This window comes from Ixodes scapularis, unplaced genomic scaffold, assembly GCF_016920785.2.
Source record: "Ixodes scapularis isolate PalLabHiFi unplaced genomic scaffold, ASM1692078v2 PGA_scaffold2__306_contigs__length_199485367, whole genome shotgun sequence".
Taxonomy (NCBI): Eukaryota; Metazoa; Arthropoda; class Arachnida; order Ixodida; family Ixodidae; genus Ixodes; species Ixodes scapularis.
In genome coordinates this window covers 88,839,506-88,861,150 of record NW_024609857.1, presented here as the reverse complement: position 1 = coordinate 88,861,150, position 21,645 = coordinate 88,839,506, and the positions used below count along the sequence as shown (strand labels likewise).

General features: G+C 46.5%; 1 protein-coding gene across 4 annotated transcripts in view; it reads left to right on the top strand.

The window, feature by feature from the left end:
- LOC8052424 (4-coumarate--CoA ligase 1) overlaps nucleotides 1-11,090 on the top strand; it is a 75,971-nt gene extending 64,881 nt beyond the window's left edge. For all 4 annotated transcript variants that reach the window (XM_029969087.4, XM_040205972.3, XM_029969089.4 and 1 more), the window contains exons 8-10: nucleotides 4,167-4,311; nucleotides 9,662-9,925; nucleotides 10,871-11,090. In XM_029969087.4, the coding sequence (XP_029824947.2) occupies nucleotides 4,167-4,311; nucleotides 9,662-9,925; nucleotides 10,871-11,007 (546 nt within the window). In that variant the 3' untranslated portion in view covers nucleotides 11,008-11,090. The remainder of the gene's footprint in view (nucleotides 1-4,166; nucleotides 4,312-9,661; nucleotides 9,926-10,870) is intronic.
- The last annotated feature ends 10,555 nt before the right edge of the window (nucleotides 11,091-21,645 follow it).

Genomic DNA, 21,645 nt, shown 5'->3' with positions numbered 1-21,645 from the left:
TTTGGACGCAGCGCGTTCCAGAATCAATGTTCCAGGCAAGAAATAAGCCCTGAGAGAGTTAGCTGGTCTTGCGAGACAGCATTTTGTTTTCGGTTCCGTCCGCCCTGCGATGACGTGAACATTGTTGCAGGCGAGAAATAAGCCCTGGCCGAGCAGCTGGCCTTCAGAGGCAGCAATTTTTTTACATCCCGTCCGCCCTGCGATGACGTGGACTTTCTTCAAATCGAGTTTTGTTTTTGTGTTGTACGTTCAGGCTGAGGTCCGGAGGGTTCAGAAGTGTAGCGTAGTTACGCTCAAGCTGTTTTTTTTATCGTCGTGATGCTCCGACGCCGATCCAAGTCAGTGCCCAAGATGGCCGCAAGCTCCTGCCTCCCGACATGACTGTTTGAAAGATGGCCACCCGTCTTTATTGACACTTCGCCGAGATGAAAGAGTGCAGCGCCTGCTTTTCACGTGAGGCCCGGTTTTCTGCTGCATCTCATGTTCCTGCAGCGCCTGGTTCCCCTGCAAAGCCTGGGTATTCTGCTGCATATGACTTTCACGACACAACTTAGAGAAAGAGAACGCCCGCACGCGCCAAGAGATTTCGGACAAATCACCTTGCGTTGTGCTTCGCTTTTGCTGGTGAGCAGCTACGTTCCTTGGCACTGCCGTATGCGGAAGAATTAGCACCTCTTGCGTCCAAGACGAGTGGTGCCAGGAATAGGCTTAATTTTTGAAAGGAGTTTTGAGTTCGACTATCAAAGTAACAAAGTTTTGAGAGCAATAACGCTTGAACATTTTCAACGAACTAACATGCGCATGCATGAGCCGGCGTTTTCTTCAAATTGGAGTGAACCTATCGAAATGACACTTCCTTTTCACCGGACTTGACTTTTTACTTCTTGGGTCTTCATTACGAAACCAGAGTCGTGTTTTTGTAGTACTTAGCTTTTGTTTTAGAAAATGTTAAAATATTAAGAAAGGGAGAATAGGGGCTTGCTTCATAGTGCTTTGTGTTCTTTGTTTGGCTTTTTATTCTCCCATTATGTTTGTGTAAAAAAAAAATTATTAAGGAAGGGAGAATGTAGTATTTTGAGTTCAGCGGTCGTACGGCTTGAATTCTGAACCAGAGAAGCGCGTGCCCCACATGCAGTGTCGCGTGCTCAGCTCGTGCATGCTAGTGTCGCTTTGGAACAGTTTACCTTGAGATTCGGAATAAACAAGTCGACAGTCACCGGTGTCCTTCCTCGCCCTCGGCGGGGTCCGCGCGGACGCGGGCCCCCGCCGTTACCTGGTCCCCTTCACGGATGAACCCGACTTCTACTCCCCGACCACGACGACGGCTGCAGCAGCGGCTGCCACCTCTTTCCCGACATTGACAAGGTACCCGACAGGACCTCTCGGACAACCACCTCACTACCAACATCGGCCACTCCTCAAAAATACAATACTACGTGTACACAAACGTTGGTGTGCACTAAGGCTTCGTTCTCAAGATCTACTACGAAAGTGCTCGAAGCCGATGGAAGCTTTCAACAATACTCTGGGAAGACTGACTCATCTGAGGAAATCACAAAAAATCAAAAAATATGTTTTCACTATACTTTGCATGTATAGTTAAATCATATTTTGTGTCACTGTGGCGTTTATTTGGGCCAAATAAAGTAGAGAATGTCTAAGCCCATTGTATTTTATTTCCATTTTACAAATATTTCAGTCGTATTAAACGCCAGGATAGTGCAGAACGATTGTTTATGATTCTGATTGAATAGACAAAACCAGTTTTATCTCCTCTCTTTTGACTTCGGAAGTTTCAAGTATTCATACTCTCTATTAATGAATGGACCACTTTTGGGCACCTCTGTATTGAATCCCAGCGCGATACGTTGAGAACCCGATTTTTCCGGACCGTTCAAATTCGGATCGAAGCGTTAGTGTAGGTGCGGCAGTTACTGAGAAAACGGAAAATGAGGGTAATAGCAAAAACAGCATTCCAATTTTCCCGCGCTCTTTGGTGGGTGGCGTCACCTGTTGTATGAATTGCAAGCCGATCAGGCAGTCTAAGAAACCGCATTTTGCGCATGTTTTTCATTTGGCTGGCGTCGCATTTAACCAGCATTCATTGTACGCCATCAAACTTTTGTAACCTGGCGGAAAAAAACATGGAGTTTTTATAAAGTACTCCAGAGGTCCCACAAGCGCTAGTGGCTTGCTGCAAATTGAAGCAGACAGCAACCAGTCGGAAATTGACTTCCGGTAATGCATTTCTATGGGAAACGCTAGACCATGTTCACTGGCCCTTTCGTTAAGACACCGCCCAGTCTGTCCAATATACACGCGCCCGCACGTTAGCGGAATCTTGTAAACAACATTAGAGGCACAAGTTGTGTACTGAGTGACTTGCTTCTTCGAGAATTCAACACGTTTCTGTCTAGTCATCATAGGACACATTTTTGCCACCTTGCATGGAGCGGAGAAAACAGCATTGAGCCGTACTTAATTCCAATTTTTTTAAAGTTATGCGAAACCTTGTGTAAATTTGGTTTTTTAACTCTTTCTCGCTTACCGTCCCCTGTGTTGCCTTTACTTTTAATCTTTTGTAGGATGTTTTCACACACGCTGGTAATCAGGCAGGCGGGGTAGCCCGCCCTGTCTAAGTGCCCTACCTTCAGTTCAAAGCTAGTCGTCATGGCAGCTTTTTCGTCAGAGAAGCCTGAAGTCAGGTGAGAGCAATTCCTCGCCTTATCAGGTTAGAATGAGCGCTATCAAAAGACAAGTGGTTCTTTTTGAACGTGGTTTGTACAACCAGCACACGTGTTGATCTGTAAAAGTAACTTGTACGTCTAGAAACTGGATGCACGTGTTCATGGGAAGCTCCCAGGTAAACTTCAAGCCGTCCAACTTGGCCTCAAACAGGTTGACGACCTTTGTAACAACGTCATTAAAACTTATCCCCGAGTGATCATCCACAATAACCAGAAAATCGCCTACATATCTAAAAATCTTAAGCACATGCATCTTAAGGCCTTCCAGTATGCGCTTGTCCATGGATGCTAAAAACGATCACATAAAACTGGAGCTACCGAAGAACCAACACAAATACCCGCTTTTTGCACATAAAACTCATCGTTCAAGTTGACGACTTCGACCGCAGATATAATTCCAACAACGGTAAAAAACGGTCACTAACGCCTGTAATATTTTAAACACATTTTGTTTTATTGGTAGATTTTGTCGCGAACAGCATCAAAGAGTCCTCTGTGTGGTACTGAATAAAACAAATCCTCTACATCAATCGAGAATGCCGAATGCGCGTTCTTGATTCCCATGTAGCCACGTTGCTCTGATAGGAATGTTTATATCATTGTCATCTGTTGTTTGTGTATATGGGTTGCTTTTATAGGGTGTGGCTAACGTGATGGGAAAGAGTGTTCACGCATGTGCGTTGGGTGGTTTGCCTTGATTAAATCAGATGAAAGTTAGCACCAGTCCCTGTTGTATGTGTCTCTTTATCCGTGTTTTTTCTTGCGGTTTCTAGTCCTTTAGATCACGCTGACCCCCTACGGCGTGGCGCGGCTTCTTTTCAGCCTTCCCTGGGAGCTTAGAACATTAACGTCGACATTGTACCTGGTTCGTTCTGAAGGTATACTTTCTGAGCATGAACCAGCTACACGACTCTCCAACGTTCGAGAATCTCTACTTACTTAGAGGAAGAAGAAACGAAAAGCGGTAGCGGGATTCGAACCCCGGAAATCTGCGTGGGAGCGAAGTGCGCTGCCTACACTTGGCTAGCTGCGCGCGCGGCAATATAGGGCGACAGTTCTCCATAGTAGTTCTATCTCCTGCCTGCACAATACTGTTATTTTAGCGATTTGCATACCTATGGAAAACACGCCTGGCGTAGGAGCAAGGTTGTAAATATGTGGTAAACAAGGAAAACTAAAGTCGGTCACAAGCTTCACGGGTTTGACATATATGTCGTCAGCTCTCAACTGTAATTGTAGCGTAAATTTGTAATTGTAAATGATTCAGCTCTACGAGTAGAAATGCATCTGCTACGCGTCACACCGCAAAGTAACTATTTAGGAAACGTCAGTGCCGGTTAATGCACTTGAACTCGAGGTGTTCGCTAAACCAGGCTCGTGGAGTTCAACGTCTTAATATCGACATTTGTTTGTTCCTAGATCGTCGATGTGGACACTCGAAAGAAGTTAGGACCCAACAAAGTTGGCGAGCTAGAGTTCAGGAATCCTTGTGTCATGAGGGGCTACTACAAGAAACCCGAAGCCACCGCGGCGTTTAAAGACCGAGATGGATGGTGTCATTCAGGTAAGCGCAGTCCCGCGTAGAAACTTCTTCGTTTTCTTGAGGCTTGAGCCATTTTTCTCTTCGCTAAAAGCGCTCGAAGAGAACTCAAACTGTTTACTCGGGGAATATATCCCACTCTGCGAAAATCCAACGGACTTACCGCAACAGGCTTTTCGTAGTTGAAACGCTAGACTCACGCAGCCTCAAAGTCGTTTCGCACACCTGCATGAGTCGGACCCAGCGCGACTGCAACCGGTTTTTAATAGGGGTGTGCGGATATTCGAAATTTCGAATACGAATGGAATATTTTCCTTATTCGAAGCGTACTTGATTCGAAACTTACATATTCGGAAGTTCCCGAATATTCGGCCGTGGCCGAATATTCGGGAAAAACGGCGAATATTTGCACAAACTGCGAACATTTGAGCAGGTAACGAATAATCTGCCTGCTACGCATTCCCCTATGAATACGTATATTCACTGAGAAATGCGTATAATGCGTGCGTTACCGGTCTGTTCCGTCTCTGTCCGATGGGGGCAAGACAGGATCAGTGGCGGTTTCTTTTTCACCAAGCCCTTTATTGCATGGAACTTGTATAGCAATATTTCTTAATTGTACGATCTAGAAATTGATACTATAAAATAAACCATAAATGTTTGGATGTTAAAACCAAAAAAAGCTAGGTGCGAGCAAAACATTGCATCATCATCCACAACTCCCGCCACTCCCGCGCAGCTAAAGCCTGCGTAAGCAGCGTAACTCTCTTGGCGCTCATACCGAAGTGGCTGATACCGTCCTTGCTGGAGCGTGTTCTCTGAGAACGGCATCAACGGCGGATGATAAACTAGCGAGCAAGCAGAAAAAGAAAGCCGAAAAAAGTCTTCTTTGAAGTTACTACACAGGACTCTCGTCGTGGACAGCTCAGCGCAATTCGTGTGAACGTGTTCTTCAAACGCTGACGGGAACAGCCACAACTATTGAAAATCAGATGAAAAAGCACCCTTTGTCATTGGAAGAGAACAAAAAAGATGCAGTGAACACGCCGTCGAAGAGTGAACCCGTACTGGATGATATACTTGAATGAACAGAGAAAGCAGCCATTGTCACGTAAGAAAGAAAACGCACTTCATCAGAAAGTGGCAGATATGGTCGCATTAGATCTCAAATCTTACAAGCTTTGTTGAAGACCGGAGGCTCAAAGCACTCATGAACGAAGTCGTACCGCGGCTACAGTCTGCCATCTCGAACAAAATTATCGCGCGTGCCCGTCCCACGCCTGTACGGCGACACAAGAGCAAAGATACGGTTTGAACTGACAAAGGCACTTGATGACGGCACAAGCACTCTCTCTTTTACGAGTGATATCTGGACCTCGTGTGTCAACAGGAGTTTTTTAAGCCTTACGTGTCATTCCGTCACAGTGAAATTTGAGATAGAAAGGTTCACTTTGAACACGCGCGCGACATATGCCGGAGAGTAAGACAGCAGTAAACACTGCCGCTTCAGTGGAGCAACTATGCGCAAATTGGTAGAGACCGACCGACTGCGTGATGTACTATCGGGGAAAAATGAAATGCGAACAGAGAAGCGCGTGGCTCGCGGTACAGGCTGCGCCGCCTGGAAGTGAGCCTAGGGGCGAGGGTGCGTGGCCTGCTCCAACGTGTTCACGCCCCTCCCTCTGCACTCCCCAAGCTTCAGCAGTGCGCCTCTTAGTGCGCTGAAAGCTATCACCGCTATCTTTGCTGGCTCAGCGCGTGCGGTGCAAAGAAGCTCGCCGCAGTCGCCAAGCAGGCAAAGATAGCGGTGACAGCTTTCAGCGCACTGAGAGGCGCACTGCCGAAGCTGGGGGAGCGCCAATCGAGGGGCGTGAACACATCGAAGTAGGCCACGCACCCTCGCCCCTAGGCTCACTTCTAGGCGGCTCAGCCTGTACCGCGAGCCACGCGCTCCTCTGTTCGCATTTCATTTTTCCCCGATAGTACATCGTTACAAACAATGGCCGCAATATCCGTGTGGCTGCGAGGAGGCTGCCATGGTTCGAGCGAGCCTGTTTCGCGCACAGAGTTCATTTGGCGATCAGCGATGCGAGGAACTGTACCCCACAACAAAGTGTGCAAGAAGGCGAGATCGATTGTAAGACATTACAAGCACAACCCTAGAGCGCAGAAACGACTAGACGATCTCGAGACGCAGCTGAACAAATTCATTCTGTATGTTGTGCAGGATGTTGAGACAAGATATAATAGTCAGTACCTCATGCTCTCAAGGCTCCTCCAACTCAAAGAAGCCATCATTTTTGAGCTTGCCACTTCGGACACTACCATAGATGGATTTAACTGTGCCGAGTACAAAGATGAAGTGGAGTTTGTGGAGGCATTGAAGCTTTTGTTCGAGGCAACAGTGATCACAGTGCTGGAAAGTACCCTCATTGTCATGCCAAATTTTAATAATTTTGGAATGTTGAATTGTCTTGAAGGTTGCAAAAGTAACTCGGGGTTTGCTAACAATCTAAAAAAATGTATCAAGACTCGCTTTGCGGAGTGTGACTTTGATGATGTGGCCAGCCTGGCCATGTTTCTTGACCCTCGTTTTAAAGACACAGTTCATCAAGCGTTTGGCCATATGATCCGGCTGAAAGACCTTGTGACATGGGAGCTTTAGACAGCTGACGTGGAACCAAGTGGGGACACTGCCATGCCAGCGTCGTCTTCGTGTCCACTGGTATCATTTAATGAATGGCACGCTTTTGGCCATCTAGTGACAAACAAGGAGAAGGCTGAGTTGGCACCTGCCCCACAGAGGGAAGTTCCAGTGTGGCAGTGCATTGGCCACTTCAAGTACCCGCATTTAAGCAAACTCGCCCACAAGTACTTGGCCATCCCCGGTACATCAATCCCGAGTGAAAGGGTCTTTTATAGTGGCGGAAGTGTTGTCACGGTCCATAGGGAGCGCCTAGGTTTTGGACACGTCGATCAGTTAATTTTTGATACCTGATACTTTGCAATGAGTGCATTGCTAAAACTATATGTAACCTGCTGCAGCCCAGTAATATGCAGTTTCACTAGTTTATTTTAAAAGGGTACTAAAACCTGCTGTTACCTCGTGTTTTGCAATTTTTTTATTACTCGACACATATTCCATATTCGATTGGATATTCGAAGTCAGTTTTTCCTCTTATTCGTATTTGATTCGTATTCGAAAATTTCCATATTCGCACACCCCTAGTTTTTAAGCGTCTTGCGAGAGCTTTAGGCCGGGCCGCGCACGAACGATGGCGATCGTCAGCTGCTTGAAACTCCGTTTCGTTGGTCTCGGTCACAATCGGTTGCAGCAGTGTAAACCAAATTTCAAGGATTTTCCGTTTACTTTGCATTGATCATAACGGCATTCTTCCGTTTTACAGCCCACTTCGAATATTTTCTAGAGCTTTTGACATTTTACATAAATCACTTTTTTTTAAAGGATCTTTTTTTGCAAAAGGGGTGCATCTGCATTGGTTCTTGTGTGGCGCCTGTTTTCTTCAACATTTTCCTAAGTGTCTATACAGAAGAGTCATTCCAGAGAAGCGTCTTGACTTGAACAGCTCCAGTCTTCAGATATGTATATGATTTGCTCATTCTTAGCAAAAAGACTGACACACTAACTAGTCACGTGAAGGAGGTGTTGGAGTTTGTTCGGGTGGTGTTGTAGTGGCTTAAAATTCATTCATGAGGAGCCAGGAGACGGACGATTGCAGTTCCTGGACTTCTGGTTAGTGGGACAGTGACAGGGTATTAATGCTCGCCAAGCTGATTTAGTTGTACATGACATATGAGAGCGCAACTACCCAGAACACATTGTGCGGCTCGAAATTTGTTTCCTTTTCTCCCAAAAATCGGCCATCGTGAACTGGCCGGTTTGAGTCGCGCTCACAGTCTTCTCCGTGACCACCAGCCGTTTTCTATGGTTTAGACACAACCATCAAATATAATAAAAGGCGCGGGTCATCGAAGGCGCACGCTCAATATTAATATTAGAAAGAAATAAGATAGCAATTTTTCGTGCATTAAAAAAAAGCAAATACATTAATTGAAAAAAAAAAAGTTGCGTTACTTCCGCCAACTCTCTCCTCCTTTTGTATTTCTTTTCCTCCCCAGTCCAGTTTCGGTTTTGGTTTTGAGCAGTTGCGTTTTTTACTTTATTAAAAAATATACGTGACGCTGTAGCAAAATGTTGATTGGGTAGTCTTCTGACACCATAGTGAATCACCGGGCAAAAAATATGGCAAACATTTCGGGGTGTTTCAGTGTCCCTTTAAGTCTACAGACTTAAAGGGACACTGAATCTATAAGCTACGTTCAAAGAAGGGTGTACTTCTGTTCCACTCCCCCTATTCAAAAGTAGTAAAAAGAAGCATAGCCTATATGTTTCTAGAGCCAGTGTTGTGCAAAATATGCAAGATAGGATACTAAATAATTATTTGAAAATGTAAACAAAAGCTTCAGAGTTGTGTCACATCTCTGAAGCTTTTGTTTTGCCCCATCTTTGTTTCTGCACCTTTGGGCACTCACCTCAAGCGCATGTTCAAACTCTACGCTTAGAACACTAGCATCAAACACTGAATACAAAACAGTGAACCGCAACTTTCACGAACGATACATACACGAACGAAAAATAATTATTCCCGCATACTAGAGCCCGTATTGTTAAAAGCAGAAAATCAAAACACACGCGCAAGTCAAATACTCACGGGCTGTCATATGGATCTTGAGCTAGCTCGCTTGCTTTCTTTATTTACTTCATCACTGCGAAGCCGAAGGGCATACTCACAAGGTTAAACAATATAAAAATTAAATGCATACGAAGTACAGATAACGTTTTGTTAGAAAAAGATGTCAAAAATAGCTTTTGTTTTGTAAAAGCTATTTTTGTCTGTAAACCGCGATAGATAAAGTTTCATGTGTAAACTTTTACAAAGATTTTTTCATAATCAAACACTTCTGACACAAATAAATGTGCCACTAGTATCTTATTATATGTGTGTACATCAACTGTAGTCAACGACAGTCTAGGCAACACAGGGCCTATTATATTCACGATGCTTGCTTCGTGGTTGGTTCTTTGGCATTCTTATCGACTCATGCCGCAAATCTCATTGGCTGAAAGAATAATAAGCTGCTCGTGAGTCGCCACGCCCTGCAATTCTTATGCTGTTAGTGATTAGGGAAGGAATGAAAAACTGAACGAGAAAAGCGCGCATTAACACCTTTTAAACGTGACTCGCGACCCTGGGCAAGAGTAAAGAAAAAATGGCATTAGCTGTGGCATGCAATCGAGCAACTTACCTAACGTCTGCGAGTCTTCCGTGCTTTTTTATTTCTCAATTCCTAGGGGATCTGGCGTACTACGACGAGGACGGCAGGTTTTATTTCGTGGAGAGGATCAAAGAGATGATCAAATGCATGGACAACCAAGTGGTTCCGGCCGAGCTGGAAAACTTGCTGATGACCAGCCACGAAGGAATCGATGACGTGGCTGTCATCGGTTTACCCCATCCAGTCTACGGCGAAGCTCCCGCGGCAGTTGTCATCCTTAACGAACAATCCAAGGTCGGAGGCCACGTGACTGCCGAAGATATCCAGAAAGTCATTGCAGGTCAGTACGTAAATATATATATATATTTTTTTTTTCGCTGTTACAGATTTTCAGTGGCAACGCTTTGAGTAACTACCAAATCATAAAGCTGTTTTCTTTTTATTGAATGGGGTTTATTTTTAGATGCAGTCGAAGGCAACGACACGGGCTCTTCCATTCGTTCCATAAAGTGGGTTACCAGGGGTGGAAGCGCTGCGCGCATTGCGCCGTTGTGCGCCAATCCCCTTTCGCCGTGCCATCATGCCAAGCGCAAATACTGCGCCAAAACTAGCCAAAAAAAATATATATATATTTTTTTTATCTACATTCGATGTGGCTATGTCAACGTAAAAGCAAGTTATTCTCGTTCGATGAAAACAGGCGCCAAGTGGCTATTTTCATCTAACGAGAACGACTATGATTCATTCCGGACCAGATAAATAGACATAGTACGTCAACCACCTTCAAGCGCCAGCAGCGCGAGGGACAACACCGCGCGAGTTGGTTGTTCAAGTCGTCCATTTCAAACGCAAGGAATAGTAAATGCGTTTATTGTTGTGCAGAAATATACGTATTTGGACGAATAACAGCGATTTACAATGAAAGTCTTGTGCTTATTCGTACGTTCCCCGTACGAATGCTTTCGAAGCGCTTGTTCGGGCGCGTTTCGTTGTGCCATCAGTGCCCCAGCTCAACCGACAACGGCATGTAGGTGTCTGATCTCTGAGAATGCGTCATGCATAGATGTGGCTTTCTCAGAAGTACTAACATCTATTCGACAATTACTTATGTTTTTGCACAGAGCGACATATTGCACGCATTAAATCGCGTATATCGTGAAGTCTAGCACGAAAGCCCTGGTGGAGTTAAGTGGTCTTGAGTGACGAATTTGATTTCAATGTGAACATGAATAAAGGATCAACAAAATTGAGATTTAAACTAAATAACTTTTTCGTTCAATTTTAGAAGCCTGCGCACCGCACAAGCACCTGTCTGGAGGTGTGTTCTTCGCCGACTCACTCCCAAGAACAGAAACCGGAAAGATTATGAGAAAAGTTCTCGTGGATCAGTATTCCCGCCTGGCATGCTCCAGGATGCCGTGAGAAAGTGGCAGAAAGAGCGGTACCGATGATGCTTGAACAACTTGCTTGGTTTTTTGCTTAATAAAGCTTGTTTTTTCTTCATAGCCCATCATTGAAGCCTTTCGATCATGTTAGGTTTGACTATAGGAAAACCTTTTTCCCGGAAAAAAATATCTCGGAATAAATGGTCCCGACAAAAATATTCCCTAGTGCAAAAACGAAAAACATAGTCTCGTAAAGAGAGCGGACTCCAAATATATTGTCAATTTGCGTCATTTTTATAGAATGACGAATTTGTTTCCTTAGCTTGGGACTGACTGGACCGGACCTACAGATAGAAAAAAAACTATTCTTCTTTTCTAAATTTTGATTGTTTTATTCACGGCACTGAGGGAGAGTGAACACTTGAGGTGTGTAGCGGCTCCGCGGCGACAACGGTAACTATGTGGTTCATGAACCAAGCCACGTTAACAGCGCGCTCCAGGGCCGGTTTGCTCATCTTGCGGACCCGACCGCGGCTGCGGCCAAGAGGGATTTTTCTGCCACGTGACTAGCTCCATGGGGACAAGGAAGTACCTAGCGTCCCTGCTCTAATGGCGGAGAAATCCGTATCGCTTCAAGCGCAAAAGCCGAACTTCACTCGCAGCAACTGACTGCATGAACTTTCAACTGGAGTCCAATTGACCGCCCCTTTATACTGTAGGAGCGGCAGGTAAAGTTACGGCCAGGGAGGTTAAATATGAGCCAAAATAAAGAAAAAATAACCACGCGAGATAAAAGTGGCGGGAGTATATTTATATTCTTCCGCCAGCGGCGGCGGCTCGCGCCTTCTGCTGTGGCCGAGAGATTAGAGCGCCGGCACTTGACGTCGCGGCGTGAACGTCCCGAGTTCAGATCGCGCCAGGAACTCTCTTTTTTTTTTCTTCTTGTATTTGATGTGCACTCCCACTAAGAATGTAGACAAGGCCCTATGAGCTCTATAAAATCATTGGGTGGGTAGTTCTGACTCACCAGTTCGTTGTTCATGACCTCGGAAGAGCGCATGCATGTCTCTAGTTTACTTTACCAACTTCCCCCACGCCTACTGCATCTGCCGTACACTCCGCGGAAAGTTGACAATATCTTCCCATGCCCGTCTCTTCGTTCGCCAGGTAACTGTGCTGCTAAATTTCTCTAGAATTTGTTAATTCCGTCTTCCAACTGCTCTAATTAATTCCATTTGTTGATCCAAAGTCCTTTTAGGTGTTTGAGTTAGAGAGAGGGTTTGCGATGTCGACGCCTGATTTATTTTTACATTCAATTGTGATCGTCTGCTATTCCAACTAAAATTCAACAAGTAATGTGTTAACATTACAAAACGATTGTCACAGCAAAATGTAAAGAGTAAAGATATACCTTTTATCACATTCCATGCAAGTAAAAGTATGATCTCTTTCATTTTGGTTTTACTACTTTCTCAGACGTTTGACTTGCTGCCTTGCCTGTAGGATTTCGCTCAATCAATGCATCCACAGCTGCTAGTCTTCATTACTTTTGCTTATTTTGTGGAAGTTTCTTCTTTCAATTGTCACAACTGCGGTTTTTAGTGGTACTAAATAGGCGTCTCCTGTTATTGAAAGAAGTCGTAGCAAGAGCGTTGTATATTTAAGAACACTTAAAATTATAGTTGCTGGGGAAAGGATGCTTGTTTCGGCTCCGTTTGTGTGAAAGCCATACCCATGCAGTTACTTTGGTTTCCTTTTAATGAATATTATGAAACGATTGTATTTGCGCGTTAACTTGCCTTGATCTTTTTATTTCTTCGCGATGTTTCGATTGAGCAGGTGGGACTAACAGTAAAAACAGTGTAAGGCGAAGTAGTGCAAGTGGATGATTCGTAAAAAGGATCACAGTTCAAAAATGGAACACGCGCAAAATACAGAAAGAAAACAAGTTCTTAGCGCGATTTGAACCCGCGTCGACATGTACCTGCGCTCTAACCTCTCGACCATAGCATAAGGCGCAAGCCGCCAGCGCTGGCGGAGGTATATAAATATACTCCCACCGCTTTTATCTCACGTGGCTTTTTCTTTTATTTGGCTCATATTTACTCTTCCTGGTCGTAACTTTACCGGCCGCCCTTACAGTATAAAGGGGCGGTCAATTGGACTCCAGTTGAAAGTCCCTGCAGTCAGTTTATGCGAGCGAAATTAGGTTTTTGTGCCTGAAGCGATATGGACTTCCCCGCGATTACGCAGGGACGCTAGGTACAGGTCCCCTCAAAGTAAAACGGAGCGCCAGAGCGGTGACCGAACCAGAGCCGTTTATCGAGAGAGTTTGGCCATACATTGGTTTGAATAGGCGAGCATCTCGGGGCCAACCACAGGCCGCGAAACAGCCCCTAGCGGTGGTCGTGAGCTCTAAATTTGTGACACGACTAATTCAAGCCGTTTTAGCGTCGCTAGAGTTAAAAGGTGTGACTCTCAGTGACTGAAAACTTTGTGCGTGCGAGGTTTTCGTCACGCCAATATTCAAGTGTAGAATAAACGAACGTGCGCTCCAAACCAGGGCCGACTTGCTAGAAACAGCGTCTCAGCTGAGACGGTGAAAGAAAGCACTGCCAAAGCCAGCGCACGAGCTGAGCGGGACACCGCGTCTCCAGGACGCTGTTCTAACAAGCCAACATCAGCAGTGCAGAGAAAAGCATGGGCACGAGCGCGTGGCTTTGGAAAGTGGCTCCTACGCACGAGTTCACATACAAACGAAAGCGTTTTGCTGAGCTAGGTTCACGCGCGTGTACCTTTGTCTTCACTGCCGACATTTGTGAGATGGAGCAGAGTGGCCGAGATTGAACGCCTCTATTTCACGCTTTGAATGTCGTTTGCAATATTCTGACGTCGCGGTCTCCTGATTGGTCGACGCTGTGTCACAAATTTAGTTTACGCTCTAAGCGCGGGGGGAATATTCGGCGCTGGCGGCGGCCTTTGCTCCGCCTGTTGGCCAAACTCTCCCAATACACGGCTCTGGACCGAACTGCATCGCTGTGCTATCTAGCGGCGCCGGCAGCAACTGATAGGTGCCGTCTGGGCATGCGCGCGTGCCGTTCGCGGTGTCCTCCGTCTTTCTTGTTTGATCCTCGCGTTATCGGCGACTCGAGCTGCCAAACGCTGTACCGATAAACACCGCTAGGTGTTCGGCTCACACACGGAGATAACGCATAGGGCAAGTGGGAAAGGGCCAGTGTTGTCGATGAGCACCGCCCCTTGTGCTATCAGGCGTGGATATCAGGATGATTGTTGCGCCGCTCGAACCACCAATAACTTGTGGGTTGGAAGAAGAAAACGGAGGCCCCAGCGGAAGGCACGTTCGCATGCGCAGATGTAGCCTATCAGTTCCAGCCGGCACTGCTAGATAGCGCGGTGATGCAGTTCGGTCGCCGCTCCGGCGCTCCGTTTTACTTTGAGGGGACCTGTACTTCCTTGTCCCCGTGGAGCTGTTCGCGTGACAGAAAAATCTCTCTTGGCCGCAGCCGCGGCCGCAAGATGAGCAAACCGGCCCAGGTGGACACTCACACCTCGAGAGGTGCTAGCTCGAGACGGAACGTCGGCATCGTCCGGCTACTTCAACGGCCTAGCTCCCTGTCCGGCGACTACTCCTTCGTTTCTCTATTTTTTCTTTATAAATAAATGAAGGGCCACTTTGTAAACTTTAATTGGGGACCCGGAGATCAACACCGAAGGTAGACTTCATCGTCGAGCCATCAGCCAACGCATTGGCTGACCGCTAGCCCTCTGCCCCGCGCGAACGTCCCCTTCCTCTTCCGGACCGACCTTCAAAAGATGGAGCAGAGCCCTCCCGAACGTGGGACCGGACTATCTACACTCCAGGTTTGGCTTCCAACAATTTGGGTAAAGAACCTTCGCGGCATGGTTTGCTTAGATCAAAGCTCAATTTTACCTGAAGAGGATCAACGTTCACTGGCGCAGAGTTGTGCGTCGTCTCACACACAACAGCAGAGAGAAACAACTTGAACTGTGGCGTACGCTTGTTCACAGTCAATTGGACTCTTATACGAATCTATGGTTTGAGATCCCTGACCCTCGACTTAGGACTGTGTCGCACTTTCATGTGGATCTAATTATTATCGCTGACGTTAAGTGTCCCATCTTAGGATCGGTGCAGAGGGAACTCTCGGATCAACTCCTCCTCATGTGATCGGCATTCCACCGCAGCCGCCGCTGCTCTACATGTCCTCTCGCCAACGACACCCTCGTGTGTTTTCTGGTATCGGCGACGAAGATGTCGAAGAATGAGTGGATTTATACACAAGGGCAAGACTTCACAACAGGTGGAACGACCACACTAAATTGACGAACGTTGTTTTGTATCTCAGCGACGTCGCCAAGACACGGTTCCTTAACCATGAGTCCGATATCACATCATGGGAGACATTTTCATCTCGTGTTCACGACGTCTTCGGACGCCCTGAGGACCGTAAGGCCGCTGCGCGCAGGCGCTTGACTGTCCGGGCCCAGCTTCCCACTGAAGGATATACTTCCTACATTGAAGATATCCCTACCCTGTGCCGCAAAGTTGACCCTGCTATGCCTGAAGTATACCGTGTACGTCACGTTTTAAAAGGTATTGCCGAAGAAGCAGTCTTCCTTTTTGTACTGCAGCGTCCTGTTGACGTCAATTCTATCCGATCTCTCTGTCAATCATTAGAGGCAGCTCGAAGCAAAGGATCTCCAACAGCGATACGTTGCCGACATCCAAGGTGGCCATTTCTCTTTTGCTTTAGGGCGATCTGCTCCACAACATCTTCCGAACCATCATCCGAGAGGAACTCCCACGAAATTTTGGACCCTTCCCAACCCTCAACACCTCTCCCACCGCGGAACTGCGCACCGTTATTAGAGATGACCTTACTCAGGCTGGCCGTCCTTCCTTGGCTACACCTGCGTCATTCACCCCACAACCACCCGCCTACGAAGAGATTCAGCAGCCGCCTCTAGCACCCACTTCAAAGCAAGCTTCATCACACATCCCACAAGTCGCAGCTTTTACCTTCTCGAAATACGAACGTCCTTCACCGTTCAGGACGTACACCACACCAAATACCCGCGAATTGTGTTTTTACTGCGACATTCCTGGGCACATAGCACGATTTTGTCGACGTCGTCAAGCTCATGAAAATACCACCTGGCAAAGTAGACCAAGCTACGAAGGACATTACAACTCCCAGTCCTCTCAAGCATGGCGGAAGAGATACTACTTCAACAAAAATTACAACGACGAATACCAGCGCCCAGATTCACCTCCACGATACGAAATACCACGATCACCGTCTCCTCGTCATAGACATCGGTTGATCTCGGCAATGATCCCCGCACGCCACCGATCGTCTTCTCGTCCGGAAAACTAATCCTTGCAGTTTTCGGAGGTAAGGCTGCAAGCACTCTATTCCAATATAACCCTTCTCGTTCCCCCACAAACTTCATCGACATTACAATCAATAATCATCATTTCACTGCACTTGTGGATACGGGTGCGGCAGTATCTGTTATGCACATCGACGCCTGCAACCAACTGCGCAAAGTAAAACCTTTAATACCCCTGTCAGACGGCTAGTTTAGTGTCACTACAAGCGAGTGCACTTCAACCCGTCGAAACGCACTCCAAGTGTGTTGGTGCTGCACGGGAAAACTTAGTGTCACTCCAAGATGATGGCAATAACGATGGGTAAGTAATGGGCACGCAAAACATTACAGTGCATACGCATTTTTTCCTAAATAACTTCGTCGTCTTATTATAAACACGTTACCACACATCGTTGCGCTAAGTCACGAGCTTTAATCCAAATTTAAATCCAATTTGATCACTACGATCAGCTATTACAAGCCAGCGATACACGTCCGCACGCCGGTACGATGCTCATCTACACTCTGTTTCGCCTTATGATATGCCGCAGGAAAGGCTACAAGCGCGAGCTCCTTGCTCTAGGGCCCATCTCGGTGGCAAAAGCTCTCGTCCGTTAAGAGTAGCTCCCAGCACTATGAGCTCGCGCTTCCAGCCTTGTCTGCCATACAACATAAGGTGAAACGGAGTACAGATCGAAACAAGGAGAAGTAGGGAGTGAACCCAGGATTCCTGGGTTCTGCAGCGGGAGCTTTCGCTCCGCGTGCTCCGAGCTGGTGTGCGCGAGCCCACTCGGCCACAACGAAACATCATGGGGTGTGTGGAGGACGAGCTGGAGGGCGATATCCGCGATGTTGGACAGTGGAAGCGCGTGGTTGGGGCACTTTTCTCCGTGAGAGCCCAATGCCTTTCAGATGAGAGGCAGCTGGACCTGGATGCCGACGCACAGGCAAGGATTTCAAGTGACATCGATCAGCAGCTGCAGGCCAATGCCTTCACCATAGCCGCTCTCATGACCGACAACCTCCCGTGATCAGTCGAGAACGGTGGACTTTCCAGAGGAACGAACGGTGGTTCGAAGACACCTTGCCCCGTTTGGGCGAGTTCTATTTCAAGCAAGCCTTTCGCGTCCCTTCTGCCACCTTCAGATTCCTGGTGGAGTCTTGCAGGTGCCCCCTGCAGCCGTCGCTGGCCATCGCGCAGGGGCCAAGACTAGAAACTAGATTAGCGGCTTGTTTTTCTACAAAGCACTACTTTCCTGCCAACAGAAAACAAGTGCGCATATAATATTACTCCCATCAAAATAATGCCAATTTTACGTAGCGTTAATTTCTTGTATTATTTTTACTCGTTGAACACTGCTATCGAGATTACACACTCGGCCTACCGGAGCGAGCGTTGTGTGCTCCCCGAACTCACTTCATTGGAAGTGTGTTCTTCGGGCAGGGCTGGGGATTGAGCTCAGGATCACTGGGTTCTCCAGCGCGAGCTTTCTCTCCACGTACTCCGATTTGGTGTGCGCGAGCCCACTCGGCCACCGATACCCCTTAATAAAGACACGTTAAAAAAATTAGACGTTTACAATTCTCTGTAATGCCGAATTGGTGCGCAGCTCTTGAGAGGAGGGAGGAGGGGTACGAAGGGGAGGGTATGCCAGCTGCTCCCCCTCCGTACCCTCCCAACCTCCTCGCCTATTCCCATCCCCACTTAGCGTAAAAATTTCGCTAAATTTCCCGCTAAATTTAGCCGGGAAATTTTCCCGCTGAATTGACGTGTGACGTCACATGACACGTAATCTGAAATTTTAAGTGTGACGTCACGTGACGTCACACGGGTAAAATTTTTCTTCTAAATTGAGCGGAAAAATTTTCCGCCAAACTTAGGATCAACTTTTACCATAAAATGTAGCGGGAAAATTTTACCCTCGAGAAGTCACACGTGACGTCACGGGTGACGTCATTTCGAGAAACAGCCCTAAATGCAACGCGCGGTTGCATTAAGGGCTGTTTCCCTCAACTCAGAAACGGGTGTCCAGGAGCTGTGCTCTAAATCTATGTTACATTAATTAAGATAAAGAACGAAGCATATCCAACTTTGGCGTTCCGCTTCGTTCCGCGGAAGTCTACGAGGAGGCCCTGACGCTGCCTTATCAGATCAGAATTATCCTGTTGTCTCGAGTAGTTACATGCTGAAACATAAGTAGGCTCTATCATTCTCTGCTAACCAAGATAGCCATGAATAACTGACTTTGTCGTCGTCTTTAATCCATTCACCGCTGCGCTAATCTTGATTCAGATCAGCCTAAACTCCAAGTCCACCCCAGACTTGTACACGTTACTGAAAAATAGTAAAGAATTACATTTACAATTACTCAGGGCTAAATTGTAATTTATTACAATTACAATTACCCTCCAATAAAAGTAAGTGACCGTTACCCCAAAAAGTAATCCGTTACTTTCGTGGCGTTACTTTCAACAATAATCTGTTCAATTAAGAAACAAAGGGAAGAGGGTTATTCAAATTCTTATGATTGCAACCTGTTGCATTTAATGACCTTGAGTATTTTGAGCACCAGCTGACTCTCGTAAGTCTTGTCAGACAGTTTGCGTTATTTTTAGAGCGCAGCTCTTAGGGGCCCGTTTCCGGCTTGAGCGGCGTCGGCGTCGCCGTCGGCGTAACCAAGGTCACCCCAAGGTCACGTGACCCCCAAGACACGTGACCCCCCAAGGTCACGTGACCCCCCTCAAGGTCACCCCAAGGTCACGTGACCCCTCCCAAGGTCACGTGACCCACAAGTCACGTGACTCCCCAGGTCACGTGACCCCCAGGTCACGTGACCCCCAGGTCACGTGATCCTCCCAAGGTCACGTGACCCCTCGAGGTCACGTGACCCCCCGAGATCACGTGGCCCCCAGGTCACGGGACCCCCTCCACGAGGTCACGTGACCCCCCTCCCCCCCCCCGAGGTCAGGTGACCCCCCGGAGCATATTAAAGGATGAGGGGGGGGTGGAGGAGAAGGAGGAGGAGGGGGGGGGGGGTATACCCTCCTCTCGGTACCCTTCCCTCCTACTCCTCAAGAGCTGCGCTCCAATTCGGCGTTACAGGGAGTTGCAAACCGCTTTCATTTTTTTTTACTGAAGATGTCGACTGCTACGCTGAGCACGTTTTGAAATGAGGCACTGGATGAAAGTGCCCTATTGTTCCTCACGAATGTTTTATACTCTGCTTTGAGCAACTTCAGCGAAAGAATGCAATTACTATTTACCTCGAAGATAGAGCAAAGCTTCTTCGTTGCAGCCGTTGCCCGATATTCGAGCGTTTTAGTAGATCGTTCCGATACATCCGATACCCCAATAACAATACGATGCATGCGCAAAGGCGGCGGCGGAGTATCGGATATCGTTATCGGAGTCATCGGAACGACCTGCTAAAATTCTCTATTGTCAAAATCGCGAAGCTGTATGAGTCATCATACATCTAGCCAAAACTAGAATAATAATTGATTTATGTCCATCTTACTATACCGGCATATATTGTCAGACAATAGCAGAACAGTTGTAGCAGCAAGGTGATAATTAAATAATAAATAAGGTTTGGCTCGATATCCTTCTTCCTTTGGTTCTGAACAGATCGAGCCTCGGGTGAGACGCTGGTGAATAAAAAGAAGTTTCCAGTCTTTATAAATATAAGTAATAAATAAAAAAATAAAAAAACAGGACACGGATAACAACAATTAATTAGAACATCGGTTAAAACAAGGAAATTTAAACGCACGTTTGCCGTGTGTACCTTTCCTGGTGCCGTTCAAAAACGCACGGAGCACGAACCGACTGCAGTTTACTCCGGTGCTCTCCAGATAGACGTCCACTGATGCCACAGGCAGCGAAGGGAGAGTGCTAAGTAAGCCGCGCTATGGCCCCACTCACGAGTTTCACTCTCCTCAAGCCCAGAATATCAAGCCTATGTCAGCCACCATTATGTTTTATTTGTAAAACTATCTGCTTGAGAGCGTCCTGCTGGGGTAAAAACAGGAATAACAAGAAAGGAACACTAATACCATTTTCGAAGTGCTCGCAAAAACCTGACTCACAAAAAGGGTGACAGACGCAGATAACCTGGCTGGAATTCATAAATAATGTGGGCCAAACCTAGAAGTTGGACTACAAAAAAGTAAGTAGCTCTTAAAACAGGTTCGAATAAAGTGAAAGAAACAGAAAAAAACATCCTGTTTTCTAAGAGAAGAATATAAGTGTGCAACAACGAACGAGGATGCTTGTGGCAATAAAACCTTCACATATTATCACATCTCTTTTAGCGGATCTTAGGGGAGACGGAGCGTTGTCTCGTGTTGTGACATTACGAAAATGGTCGTAGCCACTGTAACTGAGAAGGACATTGTTAATTCTTGTCTGTGCACTTAACGCCTCGAGCTTCTCGAAGAGGCACACAATCACTTGGTGTCCTCCTCTTCCCGTCTTCGATCGCAAAGAAAAAAAACAAATGGACTAAAAAAAAAGCAGATTTAACTTGCCCCCCCCCCCCTTTTTTTTGTAGAAATGTTTATTTGGATTTTTTTGACATTGTTGTAAGGGTCTAAAAAAACTATTCGGGGGCTTGGTGTTGCAAGAAAAAGGCTTTGCCGAACTGAAGAGCCTCCCTTGCTCTGGTCAATTCGCGTGACAGTGTCACTGCGCTCGACTTTACCAAAATAAAAACAAGCATTTCTTTAGAAAGGGGGGGGGGGGGGTGGTTGGTCCTGAAAAAAATGTAGCGGATTACAAGGAATCCGTTAAGTGAAAAATGTAAGGGAATGACTTTAAAATTACTCTAGAAAGTATGTAATTATTCCGTTACTAAATTACGAATAAATGTAAGGGATTACAAGTAATTTCGTTACTTGTAACGGATTACGTACAAGTCTGGTCCACCCCACTATTTTTCTGAAATGCCACTCTTCTACATGTCGTCTCTTTCACGAATTTCTTTTTCTTTATAAAATAAAACTCACTCCGCACTTTCGGTTTCTGTGTTGTTATGTTTTACTGCTGAAACACTCCTATTGCAGGTATCCGAAGTGAGTTCGTCAAACTCACTCCAAGCCAAGTGTGTTCCTCAGGGAGGAGCCGTGTGGCACACTACAGAAATGACACTAAGGGCAAAGTGCACTCGCTTGTAGTGACACTAAACTAGCCCGTCTGGCAAGGGTATTAGAAACTCTTTCCTACGCAGCGCTGGAAGCGAGTTGATTCCAGCCTCTGCAA